The sequence below is a fragment of the Sinohyriopsis cumingii genome, chromosome 3, assembly GCF_028554795.1.
Source record: "Sinohyriopsis cumingii isolate HCF-2022 chromosome 3, ASM2855479v2, whole genome shotgun sequence".
Taxonomy (NCBI): Eukaryota; Metazoa; Mollusca; class Bivalvia; order Unionida; family Unionidae; genus Sinohyriopsis; species Sinohyriopsis cumingii.
The window spans coordinates 86,409,143-86,426,890 of record NC_142963.1 but is presented as its reverse complement, the minus strand read 5'-3'; the positions used below and the strand labels follow the sequence as shown (position 1 = coordinate 86,426,890).

The following is a 17,748-nucleotide window of genomic DNA, read 5'->3' as shown; positions in this document are numbered from 1 at the left end:
ATGGCAACAATTGAATTTCAATGCTATTATAGGTCACTGATGGCAGATATAAAATATGCTTTTGTCTGTCACTGTTGGCAGGGTCCCGAGTGGGCAAGTGGTCTTAAGGACTCTTCATTATGGATTATTGCCTTCTCACCTCTGTCTGCATGGGTTCGAGTCTTGAGTTTGGCCAGTGAGGGTATGTGAGAAAGCATGCAATTAGCTTCTCATAGATCTGTGGTTCTTACTGGGGTTTTCCCAGGTTCATCCTCCACCATTTATACTGGCCACCATGTATAACCTAACTTACAACAACAACAACTGTCACTGTTGGCAAATATTTATACAGAATGCTATGGTCTGCCAATGCTGGCAAATTTTCATGTAGAATGCTATTATCTGTCAATGCTGGCAAATTTTTATATAAAATGTCATTGTCTGTCAATGCTGGTAAATTTTCATGTAGAATGCTATTATCTGTCAATGCTGGCAAATTTTTATATAAAATGTCATTGTCTGTCAATGCTGGCAAATTTTCATGTAGAATGCTATCATCTGTTAATGCTGGTAAATATTCATATAGAATTCTATCTTCTGTCAATGCTAGCAAATTTTCATGCAGAATGCTATCATCTGTCAATGCTGGTAAATTGAGACATGTAGCAAGGTGAGATGTCAGTAATCACTCAAGGCAAACACCTTAAGACAACTCTGCCACCCTGAGCCCTGTCACTTTTGCAGCAACTGTCTTTGAACCATCCAGGACTATAAAGGATAAAAGAGCTACAATTACTCTGGTGGTAAGGTACTGAACATGTAATCCAAGGGTAGTCTGGGGTGGCTGCCTTGATGTGTCCCTGGGAAAGGCACTTAGTTCAACATCAATATCACAAATATATACATGTATGTAGATTCACCAGAGTGCTACAGCAACACCTTTTTTCTAGGTAGACATGTACAGTGAAAACTGTCTATACAGGACACTGAAAAAAACAAAATCTTACCATCAATGGACAGATCTCCTTTATAAAAAGATCCAATGTGTCAAGAAAGTGGAAAGGGGTCTTTTATTATTGTCATTAATGGACAAGTCTCTTTTATACAGAGGTTAGATGTGAAGAAAAAGGAATTACATCCTTTATTATAGTACTTAATGAAAAGGTGTAATTTATATAGAAGTCAGCTGTGTCAAGAAGAAGAAAAGGGGTCATTTGCTATTGTCCCTAATGGACAGGTCTCCTTTATACTGAGGTCAAATGTGTCCAGAAAAAGAACAAAAGGGGGCCTTTATTTTGTCCTTTATCATCAGGTGTCCTTGAAATGAGAGCTATCTGCTGTGGAAGGTTTCAGTGCACATCTTTTATTCTTCATGTTTTACAATTTCAAACACATGCATTGACTGCTAGAGAGCAAAAATGAAATGCATTCTATGCAAGAAAGTTCTGGCTTTTGCTGCTCACCAATGGGTAGGTACAGTATTTTGTATGCTAATTGTGTTAGTGACATGGATTCTAGTGGGATGATCTGGATTTCTCAAGTAGGATAGAAAAATTGCAGGTATTTAAATCCTTAGATCTAGAGCAGAAGCAGACTCAGGTGTTAAAGTCAGACCAAAGGTATTCCTACAATTCAAATTTATTTACTTGAGATAAAAATCTACTTCAAATTGGCACTTTTTTATCATTAAATTTATTTAGCACAGTCTGGTCTCCTTACTCCAACTTAATTCCTCTAGCATTGACTTTACTATGATAACCTGAACAAGATCAATTAACTGAAAATAAAACCTCTTCATCCATCATATAACAACTGTGTTTATCTGAACATTTTTAATATGGCAGTCAGATTAATTACCAAGTGTCATACAAATTGTGATCCATTACCAGGTGTCCAACAAACTGTGATCCAATTAAAGTAGTGTTCTGCCCATTGTGATCTGATCAGTGTAGTGTTCTGGAGACATGCGACTTATAAAAGGATAATTTATACACAGATTATGTAGGTCACTGATCCACTTTTGTTTTCCTGTTACAAATCTCTCAAAGTTATCTTTTCTAAACTGTGTGTCAAAAGAAGTGCAAACTTTTCTCTGGCAATATCAGCAGCAAACTCATTGGAAATGTTTTTCTATTTTATCAACATCAGCTATATGGTGGAAAAAAAGAGCTTTTAGATGCCTTATTGCTGTTTGAAAATGGGATCCTACTAAATGCCAAGATGCATTCACAAAATTCTGTCATACACTACATCAGTGTTTCTCAGTCTTGCAGCACACCAAAAAGATCTAAAAATTTTCACAGCACACCTGAAAAGATTTAACAATTTTTGTGGTAAAGAACTTATTTATTTTTACATATATATTTAATTTTAAATTTAATGTGAAGGATGTGCCTGCTTTCGAGAGCATATCAGATTGAAGCGAGGCTCCAAAGTCGACAAACAAGCACGCATTTCATCGTTGATTTTAAGAAGTCTCCCTCTTATTTATTTGATTTCAGTCAATGCTGAAAATCCAAACTCTCGAAGCCACGAAGACACAAATGGCAGAATTACTTTGATTGCTTTTGAACTGATTGCAGGATATGACTTCTTGATTGAGATCCAAAACTCATCCAGGCTCTTTTCGGGAAATGTTGACTGAAAAAATTTATTGTGTTTTTAAATCAATGAGCTGTTCTTCTTCTTCAGTTGTAAAATTTGTAGTTTCATTGTTTCCGAATGGATTGATCACCCATCCATATTCAGATTCGCATTATGAAAGGAACCAATGAATGACAGACTGACAGAGATTGCATTTTTATATGTTATTTTTTTTAATTTTGCGATATTGATTTACCATTTAATTTTTTGATATGTTCAAGGTTTCAAAATGCTAGCAATTTTAAATATTTTTTAAAACTCCCATGGCACACCTGCAAATCTCTCGCGGCACACTAGTGTGCCACGACACATAGTTTGAGAATCACTGCACTACATCCAGGTGAAAGTCGAAATGGGCAATAACTGTGACCAATATTGCTGAAGCAGTGATTTGGTTATGAACAAGCATTCACAAGATTTTACTATACGCTGTATACTGTATTCTGCTTAAAGTAAAAAAAGGTGATAACTCTTATAAAAATTGAATGCATAAAGCACATCATCCATTAATGAGCATAAAATGTGGAACTAGTGCTAACAAGATTGTGAGCAAGATAGAAGGACAAATAGATGGACAGACACAACAATTCTTTTTATATCCTTGCCTCGTTTGGGGTATATATATTTAAAAAAAAACCCACAAAGAAACAAGAGTCCCTTGAGAGGACTGACACTCTACTGTGCAATAAGAATTTCCAGTAATTTAAGATAAGACCATTTCTTCCTTTTAAATTTTGAGTGTTGAAACCATCGCTGATATTTGTCCATCATAACAAGATTTTCAAATCAGCTTGACATCATTTTCATTTAGGACAAACTAGACATCACTAGAAGTCGTTTGGCAAAACTCCATATCATAATGATCATCCATTCAGGGGGAGTAGTGACAACAAGGTTTTTAAGACATGCATCATGGCAGCCATATTGGATGCGCAACTAGCATAATTTTCATTTAATATTTTGTGATAACTCATAATACTGATCATCCATTCAGGGGACTAGTGACAACAAGGTTTGTAATACAGTTCTTGCTGCAGCCATATTGGATGTATGACTGACAAAAATAAGACAACCTATGTATCATAAGAAGTCTACTGGAGAAAGCTCCACGTTGATACAGCCATCCATTTGGAGTGGAAGAGAGATAACAATATTTTCAAGTTTTGACTTTCCATTCAGGAGGAACAGCAACAACAAGATTTTCAAGATGGATGTTATTGTAGTGATATTGGACATCAGCTCAGTACCATCAATATGATTTCAGTTCAAATAGAATTGTGATAAGAGTTTTAAGATTGCTGCATGGGAGACATAATGGATGCCAAATTGGCACCATTTTATCTATAGCAAGTCTTTTATTGAAAACCCCATGTTGATATCACCATTAATTCAAAAGGACTAGCAATAACAAGATGTTCAAAAAGCCTATTGGCACCATTTTTATTTAAGACCATCGTACAAAATCTTAGAGTGAAAACTCCATGCTGATATGACCATAATAACAAGATTTTCAAAAAGGTCACTGAGGTGGCCATATTGTATGTCTGAGCATAACCATTTTCATTAAGGATCAATTAGACCCTGGGATGAATGTGTGTATGTATCAAGTTTCAAGGCAATCCTCCATGTAGTTTAGGAAAAGCAGTGATAATGAACTTGTGTTTACAGATGGACAACAGAACATCCTGTAAGATCTTCTGGTCTATGACCAGCCAAGTGAAAACACATTTCAAACATCACGGCTTGCCTAATAATAAGGACAAATGGTATGAATATGAAATTTCATATTAGTGGTTGTGTTTGCCAGAAATTCAAGATATCTACAACATCTGGACTTCTGATGCTGGGAGTTAAACTGAAAGTATGGCAAATCTCTTTCTTTAACCACATATTTAAGCATTATGACCTTTAAAAAGTCTTCTGATTTACAAAAAACAGTTCACTAATATTTAAATCCATCTGCATTCATCCATCTGCATTCAGGGCACTGCTCACTTATCACATTATTGGTGAGGATGCATTTAATCAAATTTAAAGTTTCATAAAGAAATCATCATCATCATCATCATCATCATCATGCCTCAGCATAGAAAACAGCCATACTGAAAAGTAGGGACAAATTACTTTGCATGTACTATCATTTTGGGGGGTTTCTTCTGACATTCAGTATAATGTGTACATGTGTGTACACATATGCTACTGATATACATAAAGCAATTAAGTTATAAGTCGACCAATATACATGGGAAGATATGCATGCTTGTTAGACAAGTAGTTCTACATAACTCCCCCAACAGAATCATAAAAAAATCTTGGTTAAATGTGTAAAACAGTACAAACTAAAATAACTCTTTCTGATAGTAAGGTAGCATTAGTGTCTCTTGGAATGCTCAACAATATCCATATTACTGACAGATGTTTACTGATATCAGGATCAGCTGAAGGTATGAAAGCTGGAAAAAAAGTCTGAGTTGGAACGTATTTCACTTTTTTTTTTATTTCATGTTTTTATTCTACTGTTTCAAGTGATAATAAGACTGCTATGTATACCCTGATTGAGATTATGGCATTTCATAATTTACATGTAGAGATGCAACTTAACATCACGGTGGTGTTATAAATTTATATATCTAGCAGAAAAATTGGAATTCTTAGGAAAATGTATCAGAATAGTACTGTGATACATTCAAGTTAATGTTTTATACTGATGGCTAAAGAAGACAATAACTGTCCTATATGGAAAATAGTTGACAGTGATTCCAATCAAGACATAAACTTTGTACTACAGAGAAAAGAGAAGTCAATATTTAATGAAACTAGAGTCTGGACAAAACAGTATCCACTAATTATGTTTCCAATTAAAAAAAATGGATCATCAGTTCAGACAGGTGCAAGTTTTATGATCATGCATCCATGTTTTTTCTTTGCTACAACTTCTGACGTCTCAACTCTATGACAGCATCTGAGTTTTTGCAAGCAGGGCCATAGAGTGTGATCATGGGCCCTGGGGTAAGAAACACCTGGGACTCTCCTAGTTCTTGTTCAAACAAAATTTTGTTTTTATAAAATTAAAGTGTTGTTTGGCCCTGGTCCCCTTATGGGCAAGGGGACCTGGGCTTCAGAGATATAGCCCCTGTTGCCCCCCCATGTCAGCCATTTTTGTGAGTATCTAATATATGTCCTGATTACATGAAGTAAATGTACATGTGTATATTTGAAATTAATACAGAAATGTGATACCTTTGATGGCTTCCAAGAGATTTTCATCTGGTAGAATGTTTCCCTCCACCAGCTCCAGAACACCAGGGCGATGCAATAATTTGTCATTTAGGTTATCTGCCAAACGTGCTCGCTTCAATTGACGCTGACGCTCATGTAAAGAAGGGTCAATTTTGGTATCTGAAAAGTAACAAAAGAAAACAAAAAGACTGAATCAAAAGAACCATTTTCAATGACATGGAAACAATTTGTTAGCTGATGTAGCTTCTTTAAGACTGTGTAGAAAGGGGCTGCCTTTATTGTACACTTTCATATTTTTAAAAAATTTATACCCAACTGTCTCGGTTCAAACTTTCTTAATAATGTTTTACTATAGGAATGAAACAAAAATCAAAGGTAGGGTATTTTCCCAAAAATGTATTTATATTTTTGAACAATGGAAATTACTATGGATTAACATGTTTTAAGGTTGATATGTCTTTAAATGACACAGACAGTAATTATGTTATGCTGTAGACCTGTCAAACACCAATACCTTTTACAACAACCACTCTCTCTCCTTCCTGACAGGCAATTACAAATAAATCAGAAGTTGATTACTAAAGGTTATTATTAGATTATTTAAGATTCTATTTCAAATGAATGCATATTCCTTTACTAGAAGCTGGCAAACTTAAGTATTCTCCAGAGAATTCACATTAGGCAACCCAGAATGGCTGTGACAAAATTAAAATGTGTAATTGTTGTAACAATATGCTTCAAATTGCTCATGAAACCAAGTGTGAATGGAGAAACGGATGGATGGATGGATGGGAAAGGTGATTACTATAGGGCTTCTTCATCTTGATATGGGGAACAAATGGAGATAGAAAAGCATGTCAAGTTTAATTTTTTTCTACTTCAGACAAGTGCCATCAGTGCCTCAATTACTATATCATTCAAACAGTTGCAAGTTTTGGTCTTAAATCTCTACTGGTTGTTTGCAGTACCCTCAGGTGGTAACTAACCTCAATTTAATCATTATCTTAACTGTGTGTAATGATCACCGGTTATTTCAGCATTTAAAGTTACATTCTGATGTCAAGTGAACTAAACACTGAAAGAGTGCCACTGCACACACAAAAATTCAGAGATGGGAGATAAATACTTGAGGCATGGATTTGGTGAAGCTTACTGGCTCAAAAGAAGTTTGGCAAAAAAATTCAAAAGAACGACTCATCATTAGACTTAATTTGATTCCATACTGTACTTAAATACAGCTTACCTTCCAGAATATGTTGCTGAACAAGCAACTGCCGATCTGGCCGATGTTGGATCTTATGGCGCAGCAAGTCTCCAGTCTGTAAGGAAAAAAATGAAACCACTCCATATAATATTAACATTACAATAAAACACTTATCATTTAGACTCATTTTGGAGATATTTAATCCATACAGTATCCAGGGATGCAGTGCTTGGTACTTGTTTTTAAATCTCCACCTGGAAGTTCATGAAAAATGCTCAACTATGGTATTTAAATATTTGTTTACCTAAAGAGTTTGGCAGCATTTTTTAAGAAACATGGTGAAATGTATACTATGCAACACTGAATTAGTTAATGAGTGTGCATGTGAGTGATTTAACAATTTTAGTCATATTGCTATGATGTCTGGAGTGTGGCAATTTATAGTGACGTCTAGCACTGAGGCATTAAGTCACAGACATGTACCATCATGTCCCACACATTAACCTGACACCAGACCAAACACTAACCTCTTAATACTGAGAACCAAGCAAGACATCTTCTAGTGCCATTTTTATAAGTCCTTGGGATGACTCAGTTTGTGTTCGATCCCACAACCTTCCACATCCAAGGCAGACACTCTAACTAATTAGGCTACACTGAGCGAAGCAAATTAGTTAATAAGGAAACAACTTCAAAGCTGAAAAGTCATACTGCCCACAACATTGTCAATTCTATTCATTGTCAGTCTTGGATGGATAACATGTAATACAACAAGAACAAGAAGACCAAGAGGTCATATCAAAGTAAACATATCCTTTATCAAGTTCAATCAACATGTCCAAATTTTATTAAATCAAATTAGCCACATGTCTGTGCAATTTGGGTTGTGAAAAATTTCATGCGCATAACAATTAAAATATTGTGATAGTCCCCGCATTTAGCTAAACAGGTATCTAACAGTCTCTGCCCTTCTTTACTATCTGTCTTTATCATGAATGGTTATGCTCATACTAAGTTTGAAGATAAACTGGGAAATAATAAATTCCTTTGATTTTTAATCTGAATCCTCCACTTCTTTCAAAATCTCTAAAATGTCACTAAATCAGCTTCAGATTACAGAGTTCACAATGCTTGCTGTGTGTGTGTGTGATAGAATACAAAAGCAGACAAAAAAGAAATAGGTTTTAAAGTCTTATTAACACTGATGAATATCTAAATCCTATCTAAGTCAATGGATATTTGATTAGAAAGATTTGGTCTTCAATTTGGCTCAAATATATACAAGGCAATTTCACCTATAAAACATGGTACAACACAGACGATGTGACATGCATAATGAAAGGACATGATCTGGTGACCTTTGAAATTCCAATTTCAATGATGAATCTTACCCAATCTGATTAAATGTTTCATATCATTTGGGGAATGTCAGTAAAACATTTTCATGATTATTGTCAGTAGGCACTGGATGATTTCTTCAATGTCAGAAAGAGAAACATACTTCGACTGGTTAATTAAACATTCTGATTTTGAAGTTAATTAAAAGTTCTGATTGTGACTGCATCTTACTGCCCATTAAATTTGCTGTTTAGCATCTCAAGATCACTTTTTATCCAACTTATTTGTAAAATTCCTCAACAATTCTTTGCAATGTAAAAGGTATGACTCAATCAATTAAAGTGTTTATTTGTCCAAAGAACTTAAATTCTCAAGAATATTTTTATACAAGATATTTTAAGTCCCATTAGGAAGAAATTTAATCTTAATGTTGAAATATTTTGCTTATGTGTCCTCTTGCATTTTCAAGGAACCAGTACTTCATGTAATGCATACATGTATACCCATGTACAATCAAATCCAACTGCAAACAGTACACACCCATATTTGCTGTCACATAATGCACTGGTAGATCAGGATCTATTGCAGTTATGTCAAATTAGTAGTTCAAACAAAATTAACCCTGGTCTACACTGTATGCAGTTAAATCCAATTTCTATGCAAGAAAATATGGTAAATGAATGACAGTGAGATACTGTATATACTTGTTTATAAAATGAGTCAAACTGCAATCTTTAGAGACTGAGATCTGCTGTTACATACTGCATGTGCTGGCAGATTGGGTCTATGTAGTTTGCTAGGAGTAATCAATAGAACACATGACATGGACCTTGACCTGAATGCGCATTATGCTATAGCAGATCAGGACCTTTGCTGTTTGCAGTTTGACTCGATTCATAAGTGAGTGTATATGGTAATTGGAAACTATGTATGAATGTAGTTTTCTTCCTGCATTGGAGGTGGCAGGGTCCAACCTCAAAAACTTATAGAAATATAAATGATTGACTGAGCCTGTAATTGGGCAAGGCTTGTTCAAGAAATAGTTCTGCATTTTTTTAAGTCTCAGGGGAGGTTTTAACATCCAACACAGGCTTATCATTGTGGAATTACACAAATACTTGTGTACAAGTCTTTGTACAAGGAACTATCATAATTCTGTAGACATTTATTGTTATTTAAGCTGACTTTTTATTTCATCATATATACCCAAGGATTTGTATATTTGTGACAAACATCTTGAGTATTTTACTGTCTAAAGCCATTAACTAAAGGTATTCTGATTACAATCTCGTAGGAGTAGAGATAAGAAGTGTTTGGTCTTAAACTTGTAGATGTGCCAAGCATGTGTTATAGACCTGAATTAGATAATCATTTTCTTTTCCCTATTTCTTCTTTCCAAATTTTTTTTTAATAAGAAAGATACAAAATGACATTTTGACAAGTTAAATATAATAAACATCAGAATAAAATATAAGAAATCTCAACTGAAAGAAGGGTCATGGAACTAAATTAAAAAAACATGGTCTTTTTATATCTATCTTCTGATGCTCCTCACACTCAACAAATGCCCAAAATACAGTACACTGACACCTCCCATACCTGATTTGATAATGGGATCATTATTGTTGTCGTCCAAGTACATCAATGTATTATCCACAGTGATAAACAAAACAGGTTCCATGTAAAATATAAATAACTGAGAGGTATAAAGTATAATAAATCCAATAGAATAAATCATGTCATCCATTATAAAGCTATTATTATTATTATTATTATTATTATTATTAAAATTTCACACAATATGATCTAAATAACATTTTTTACATCAGCTGAGCAAGACAGAATGACCTTAAGAGAACAATCACCATCAAACAGAGAGAATGATATTGTGGTGGCTACCTCAATGTGTCCTTCGAAAAAGCACTCAACTCCTATTCACTTGGCATGATATAGACAATAATGTCTTAAATGTGGCATTAAAACCCCACAAACACAACCAAAAAAATACCTTATGTCACCATTATCTGACCTGCTGGAGCAAATAACGTGACCTAAACAAAAATCACACTACAGATATAATTTTCAATTTTTGTCACTTAAAACAGAGAAGTCTTTTAGTACTTTACAAGACATCATTCTTAAATGCAAAAATTTTGTGTTCACACATTTTCAGCAGTTTTTATATTCCTCAATAGGTACTGGCATGTTAAGGTTTGAGCAACATATGGTGAGTCATTAGTTATACAGCAAAATGATAACATAAACCGACATTTTTATCAATCAATTGTATTAATAGGGTCCAGTTATGAATTCTGTAGAAAGCATTCATGTCATTAAAAAAAATCGAATGGACTAACATTATCAACATAATAATTAATCACCTTTCTGAATGTAAATAAATACCAATCAGTGGACAGATGTCACCTGAAACAAAAACTGATTGTACACTCTATTTCACACCTCTGAAACAATATTATCTCTAAGACCTTGGATATCCATGGTAATCGGCTGACTATTGTTTTTATCAGATACATCACCTGTCATCAGCTTAACAGTATTACAGTCACTATAGTAAGATCAAAAGGAATAAGCCAATGAACAAACATGCAATTAAAAAAAGAATGCATAAGCAACATAGGAAGCCTATAGTTACTGGAATATTTGAGGTGTTCAACCTGAGGAGAATCCACACCTGGGAATCAGCCTTATTTCAATATAGTAACAATTTCCTTGATCTTCTGGTTTAATGAATATCAACAAGAGTGTGGTATGTTTGAATTATCCTTTTCTAGAATATTAGCTTTATTTCAGTATTCAACAAAAATTTAACTGCAAAAGTTTGTCCTTTTATAATATGAGTAGTTAATCTATTTCACATCAAGCGGTACCTTACAATAAAATAAAAGACTTAGTAAAGCTAAAAGGATTTACCCATTGGAAAAAGTGAAAGAAATAACCCCGCCCCTTTTTTGGTCAATTTCTATGCACATATTAGAAATTTAAATTGTCATACTTCACCTACATATAAACTTTCTGAAGACCCATCATATTTGCAATGGGCAGTTTCATATATTTTGAAATAAAGGAGATATTATGTGAAAAATATAGTTAGACTGTCCAGTCAGTCTAATAAACAAACAATTTGTGCACTATAAAGTCTGCCAAAATTATTAATGCCTACTGCAATTCTGAAGGGCAACATTTTCATTTAGGACCAACTAGTTATCATTCAAAGTCTGCAAGTGAAAGCCCATATTTGCTAGCTAAGGTTCCAATATATTAATCAATCTACACCTTGGTGGATCGATAAAAAACTTCAGTGCTTCAGGTCCGTGAATTTCAAGCCACCACATCCAATCAAAATCAAGTTGTTCATATTTGAACACTGTTCCTACATGATTGAGACAACTTAAGTACACAACATAAAAAAGCAATTTTCCATTGCCAGTCCAGGTTTGCACAAATACATCCTGTCCCTCAAAAACAACTGTTAATGGTTTCTCTCTGGAATGTAGTCATACTTTCTACATTAAACTTACAAAGTATCCTTTTGAAGTCAATTGCTTCCACAATTTTCAGCTGAAGTACTATGCACCTCTGTTACATACAATTGGTTAGCTGGCATTACATAGTAAGGGAGGCAACTTGTAAAACCAAACAGATGTCACAAGTACAAACATATCTGATCGATGAGCCAAGGTGTAGATAGGTTAATATATCGGAGCCTTGGCTAAAGAAGATGGTGAAAACATTTGTCAATATAAATATTAATTCTAGAGGTGGAGTAGCAGTAACAAACTTTCTAACATTGCAGCCATAGAGGCCTTACCATTTGTTAATCAAAAAAATTTCATTCAGATCAACTAGATACCAAAAAAGTCTTCAGGTAAATAATCCCAAGTCAATATGACATTTCATTTAGGAGCAGCAACAAGACAATTTTCAAGATGGCTGCCATGGAGGCCATATCTGAGGTCACATCAGCACTATTTTCATTTGGGACCAAGTAGATATCATAAAATGTCATCTGGTGAAAACCCTGTGACAATGTAACTTTCCATTTAGGAGGAGTAATGATAAGACTTTCAAGATGGTTGCTGTTGTTGTTGTTGTTGTTGTTATAGGGTTTAACGCCATTTTTCAGCACAAGACAGGCTAGTCATGGCAGCCAGTATTATTGGTGGAGGAAGAACCCGGGAAAAACCTGGAAAGAACCACCGACCCACAAGAAGGTACTGGCAAGCTTTCTCACATACCCAAGATGGTTGCCAAGTTGGCTATATTGGATATCAGTTTGGCAATATTTTCATTTAACTAACAAGACATAATAAGAAGTCTTTCAGTGAAAGCCCCATTTTAATATTGCCATCCATTCTGGAGCAGTAGCAATAATAGATGACCGTGGACACACTGGATGCATGAGCGGCACCTTTTTCGCTTAAGACCAAGTGGATTTTGGGATAAATATGTGTGTAAAGTTTCATGGCAATTTTCCAAGTAGTTTCTGATGAGTGGAAATAATGAACTTGTTCTAATGGATGGATAGATGATGGGCATCAGGTGATCCCATAATTCTTCTGGTCCATGACCAGTAAGCACTAAAAATTGGAAGAAATTCTATTTAGGCAGACTGTACAATTCCAATAAACATTTAGGCAACCAGACAATGTAACTATCCATTCTTGCTTCATTTCTCTCTTGTTGCAAAACATACCAAATTTCTTTTATCAGATATCACAAGTCAAAATGAACGCAATATATGTATAAAGTATGACTTGTCATTTTCTTTCTAATATATGCACAGAACTCAAAGATAAAAAGTGAGCTTTTCTAGAACTTTTTCAGACAGGTAAAACTGACAACTTCAAAAAGTCTGTTTTCATGCAAGGTATATTAATGTCACTTGACAAAACAGATAAAATGGCCCAAATTTATCACTGAAAATCTGTTAAACACTGAAATAATTATAAATTTCTAGTAAAGGGTAAATCAAACTTACTGCATTTGGTTTAGGTGAACCATTCACTGACATTAGGTCAACAATCTCCCTTGGAAAGCGATAGTGCATATATATATACATACACTGATAGTGTTTGCAACTTCTATAACACAATTAATTTTACCAAGGTAGTGGACAAAAACTTCATATGAATCTCCATCATCAGTAAGTAGGTAAATAAACATTAATGAACAATGTTTATCATTACATACATACTCTAATCCTATTATTTGTGGGTCATCTAATGTGCAGGCTTTGGCATACTGGCCCTAGGGCTTTCTTCAGAAAAAAGCAATACCACCAAAGGGTCATCCAACAAGTATCTCTTACTGGAGTTAATTGGCGTGACACCAGAGGCATAAAATCTTTATGTATTGATGAAAAATAAGTTCTGATCAGTTAACCAATCTTCCTGAATGAAACAAATATCAGTCATATCACCCAAGTCTTTGACATGCTAATCAATCTGCCATACAGATCAGCAATTAAAATATGACACTATGAGACAGTTGGTCATTGCTATATTAAAAGAGGCAAATAACAGATTTAGTCTACCTAACCTACCACTGTGTGTGTGTGCGTGTGTGCATGTGTGTGTTTGTGTGTGTGTAATATCTTTAAATGACAAGTCGGAATTTAACAATGTTCACAGTTTTTCCAAATGAATGGGTCTCAAACATGCAAATATGCATGAAATTTCAATTTGTACAGCTAAATTACTTTGTGTCTGGTGCTGACATTATCACAAATGCAAGCTTTATATGAATAGGCTCCACAGTACCTAATCTAAAGTGCATAGCACCCACAACCAGCATGTTTATGTGTCTGCTGTCATGTTTTGTACGTCTCTTTGGAAGGCAATGGTCCAATGGCAGCTCTCTGGTTCACACCTATGGGAAGTTTTGAAAGGATGCCCTACCACTAACATGTTGGAATTATTGCAAACACACTGTCCTGGAAAATTCTGCAAATGTGGCAATATTTTCTAAATCCTCATCATATATTATATCCTGAACAGACTTAATAACCCCCAACAAGTCCTCAAACATACTGTTATCCAGCTCCCCCCTCTCCCTCTACCAGTACTTGTTCAATGAACTCTAACCAGTTCTGACCAATACTGTCACTTCTAGGATCTTCTATTTCAGCTCTTTAACAAAAATCATCAACATTGTCCACTTTCCTACCATCTAACTAGCCTGCTGTTGATTCTCCCTGAGACAATGGGTGCATATGAAGCTTCTGCTCTACCTGACTTGTCATCAGTCAGGTCTTCTTGGACTCAGGCTGGCAAGTCCCCAATATGGTTACCTGGCTCATCTTGAGTCTTGGATGCTGAATCAACCAGATATACATCTGCCCTGTACATGTTATTCATTGCCACAAAAATGTAAAAGTGAATAGCTTTCATAATTTTTACAGCAAATTTAACGTAAGAGTACTGTGGATGGCACATCATATGTCTGTCCTGTGTATGACATACCTCTGTGTACACACTAGTAGAGTATACAGAATGCAAATAAACTTAATTGCAAAAACCATTATATCCTTATTAGACCTACCATGACCATGACCCCTGCCAACTAGATCACAGAAGCTATAGGTTTCTTTATTATCATAAGTGCAAGTCTTTCACAAGGTTTAGTTAAGGAACTTTTGAAAAAATGCTAAATATGCAAAGCCAGTTTTTCCTTGTGTCACAATGACCTTGACCTTTGCATTCCCAAATCAATAAGCATCTTCCATAACTTAAATGTAATCTTTCCACAAATACTGGTCGTACTATTTGTTATATAACTTAGTTATTTTGTGAAAAACACTTACTTTCAACACCCAAATAAATAATGTTCCTTTTCCCCCAAGTCCAAGCAATCTACAATGTTTGGTCCTGGTCTGTGATGTAGAACAAATGTTATTATGCATAAACCATTTTCTTGTTTCAAGCACAATGAACACAACATTGGCCATATTGACCCCAAAATTGACAGATTTATTCCTTACCTTAAGTGCAAGCTATGCACATAGTAACTGTAAATGGCTGACAACCTGAGTTACTGTGTGGAAGCCATTTTTGTTTCTCTTTCAATCTTTGTGACCTTGACCTTTGCTTCTTTTTGTTTTTACTCCAAGATCAATCAGTTTTTCATTACCCCAAGTACAAGCCAATTACAGGGTTTTGGTAACTGAAGATAGTCAGCAACTTGAACTTTTATGAAAAAACAAAACTGGCAACAGGCTGACAGAATCAAAACATTATGTGCTCTGCCATATTTAAAATCTGAAACATGAATTTCGAAAGTTTAGTCTCCTCCGCTATCTACATTTTAACATTACTGCAGCTAACTGATGCTAGGCAAAGAGTGAGCTAAACATGGAAAGTTCTAATTTTCTGATCACTTTTTCCAACAGTCAGTAAATGCACTTATATAGTACCCTACTGTGTAAAATATATTCTTCTTCCAAAAATGTTACTTATTTCTGCTGTATCATTTTCTTCAAGGCAGATAGTTTGTATTATTGCAATGGCTGAAGTTATTCTGGTTGTTATGCCATTCTTAAATGCAGAACAGATATAAGTTTTTGCCTTTTTTACCATAGCTCATTCAGCCCCAATCCAGCCTGTAGGCATGATGAGGCTGTACCTTACTTCTGAGCTCTGCAGCATCAAGGTCATTTAAGATCCACCGAAGTAGGTGGTATTACAAAAAAGCAGACAGATATAGCTCTACAAAAATACCAAATAATCTGGACCTTCTAGTTGCACTACAAAATACAGAGGGAAATACCTAATTTTTTGGACCCGTTTTTTCTCTTCACCCAAAATTTTCCCGTGGTCGGAATCCAATTTTGTGTCCAGATTTTAGACCTTTGGCCTCAAATCTAAGGCAGACAGGTCTGAACTGCACACAGACAGGTGAACCTTTGCAAAAACTAGGATAAGATGGGCAATTGGAATAAAGAGTGGTCTCCATACAGAAATGATGGATCCCTTAGCAGCAGAGGGGGCGAATCGGACATTTTGTCCAATCGTTATTTTGCTTAATTATTACTTTCTGCACTCAACGATCTAGTGTCGTCAGCGCCTGGTAAAAAAAAAACGACGTCGTCGTTGGGGGATCGTCCAAACGTCATTTGGTTTAATTGACACCTTCTGCGCGTCGATCCCCAGCGTCGTCAGCGTCCGGTAAGCACATCGACGACCGCGTCGATGTCATCGCCCCCTCTGCTGCTAAGTGGTTATTTACAATGAAAATTATTTACAACTAACCGAATATTTGGTCAAGTCCGATACGATATCGTGTCCGAGGATCATGTAAATTTATCGTTACGAATCCATGTGGGGTCGACTGAGCATGACTAAAAAAGTTTCGAAAAACATTAAAGTCCATGTCACCGCCGCACCATGTCTGCCAAATATTTCGTAGCGTGTGTGTATCAACGCCGTTGAATACAGCAAGAATATTGCAGTTATCTCTGATTACTTTTGGAATCTGAGTGTATCGTTGAGTGACATATATCACGTCAGTGTTTTTATGCCTGCCTCTGGAAAATATCCTAGCTGGGTTCTTTTGATTGTCTAACATAACATCATCGTACACGACTAGATTGTTAACGTCGCCATCAATATCATCAATACCCGGTGCATCATTGATATCCGTAATAAACTCAATAACATTCTTTTTAGCGATCGCTGATGCATTCTCGTTGAAATCTTTCAACACCTCGTAGCATCGTTGATCATCTACGCTAGGAGCAACCAAATACAACTTATCCCACTTCATCCATCTCATTATTAAATTGAGTAACAATTGCGTCTTGCCGGATCCAGATGGTCCGATGATAATCATCCGGATCGAGTTTGGTAACGCTGCAACATGCTTAACTGGTTCTCTTGTTTTAGTCGCCGAAAAATCAATTATATTCATATCTCTATACATAAATTATGGATCTATATTGTGTGAAGTGTAGAGTGCGTACTGGCACAAATGATATGACAACCGTTACGACAAGAAATAACAGATCGGCGCTTACTGGTAAGTGTGTACAATGCGGTACAAAGAAATTTAGATTTATTTCTATTAGACCCGGAGATGTTTTAAAAAAAAGCGAGGAGGTGACATCGCAGCCAAATTGGCAAAACTCCCCGGAACACCGTGGGCAAAGTATCCAGGAGAAAAACACCTCCCAGGATATAACTACTGTGGCCCCGGAACACGATTAGATATTAGACTCGATGCTCAGGATCAGCCCAATCCAGGTGAGTATCCGATAAATGCTATTGATAAGGCGTGTCATGCTCATGATGTTGCTTACAAAAGTAGCGATCTGCAACAGCGTCATATCG

At 35.5% G+C, this 17,748-nt stretch overlaps 1 protein-coding gene across 4 annotated transcripts in view; it reads right to left on the bottom strand.

The window, feature by feature from the left end:
* The window catches only part of LOC149803241 (uncharacterized), a 269,706-nt gene that overhangs the window by 24,017 nt on the left and 227,941 nt on the right, over positions 1-17,748 (bottom strand). For all 4 annotated transcript variants that reach the window (XM_089952882.1, XM_089952884.1, XM_089952881.1 and 1 more), the window contains 2 exons: positions 7,106-7,181; positions 5,863-6,021 (listed from right to left, as the gene is read on the bottom strand). In XM_089952882.1, the coding sequence (XP_089809008.1) occupies positions 5,863-6,021; positions 7,106-7,181 (235 nt within the window). The remainder of the gene's footprint in view (positions 1-5,862; positions 6,022-7,105; positions 7,182-17,748) is intronic.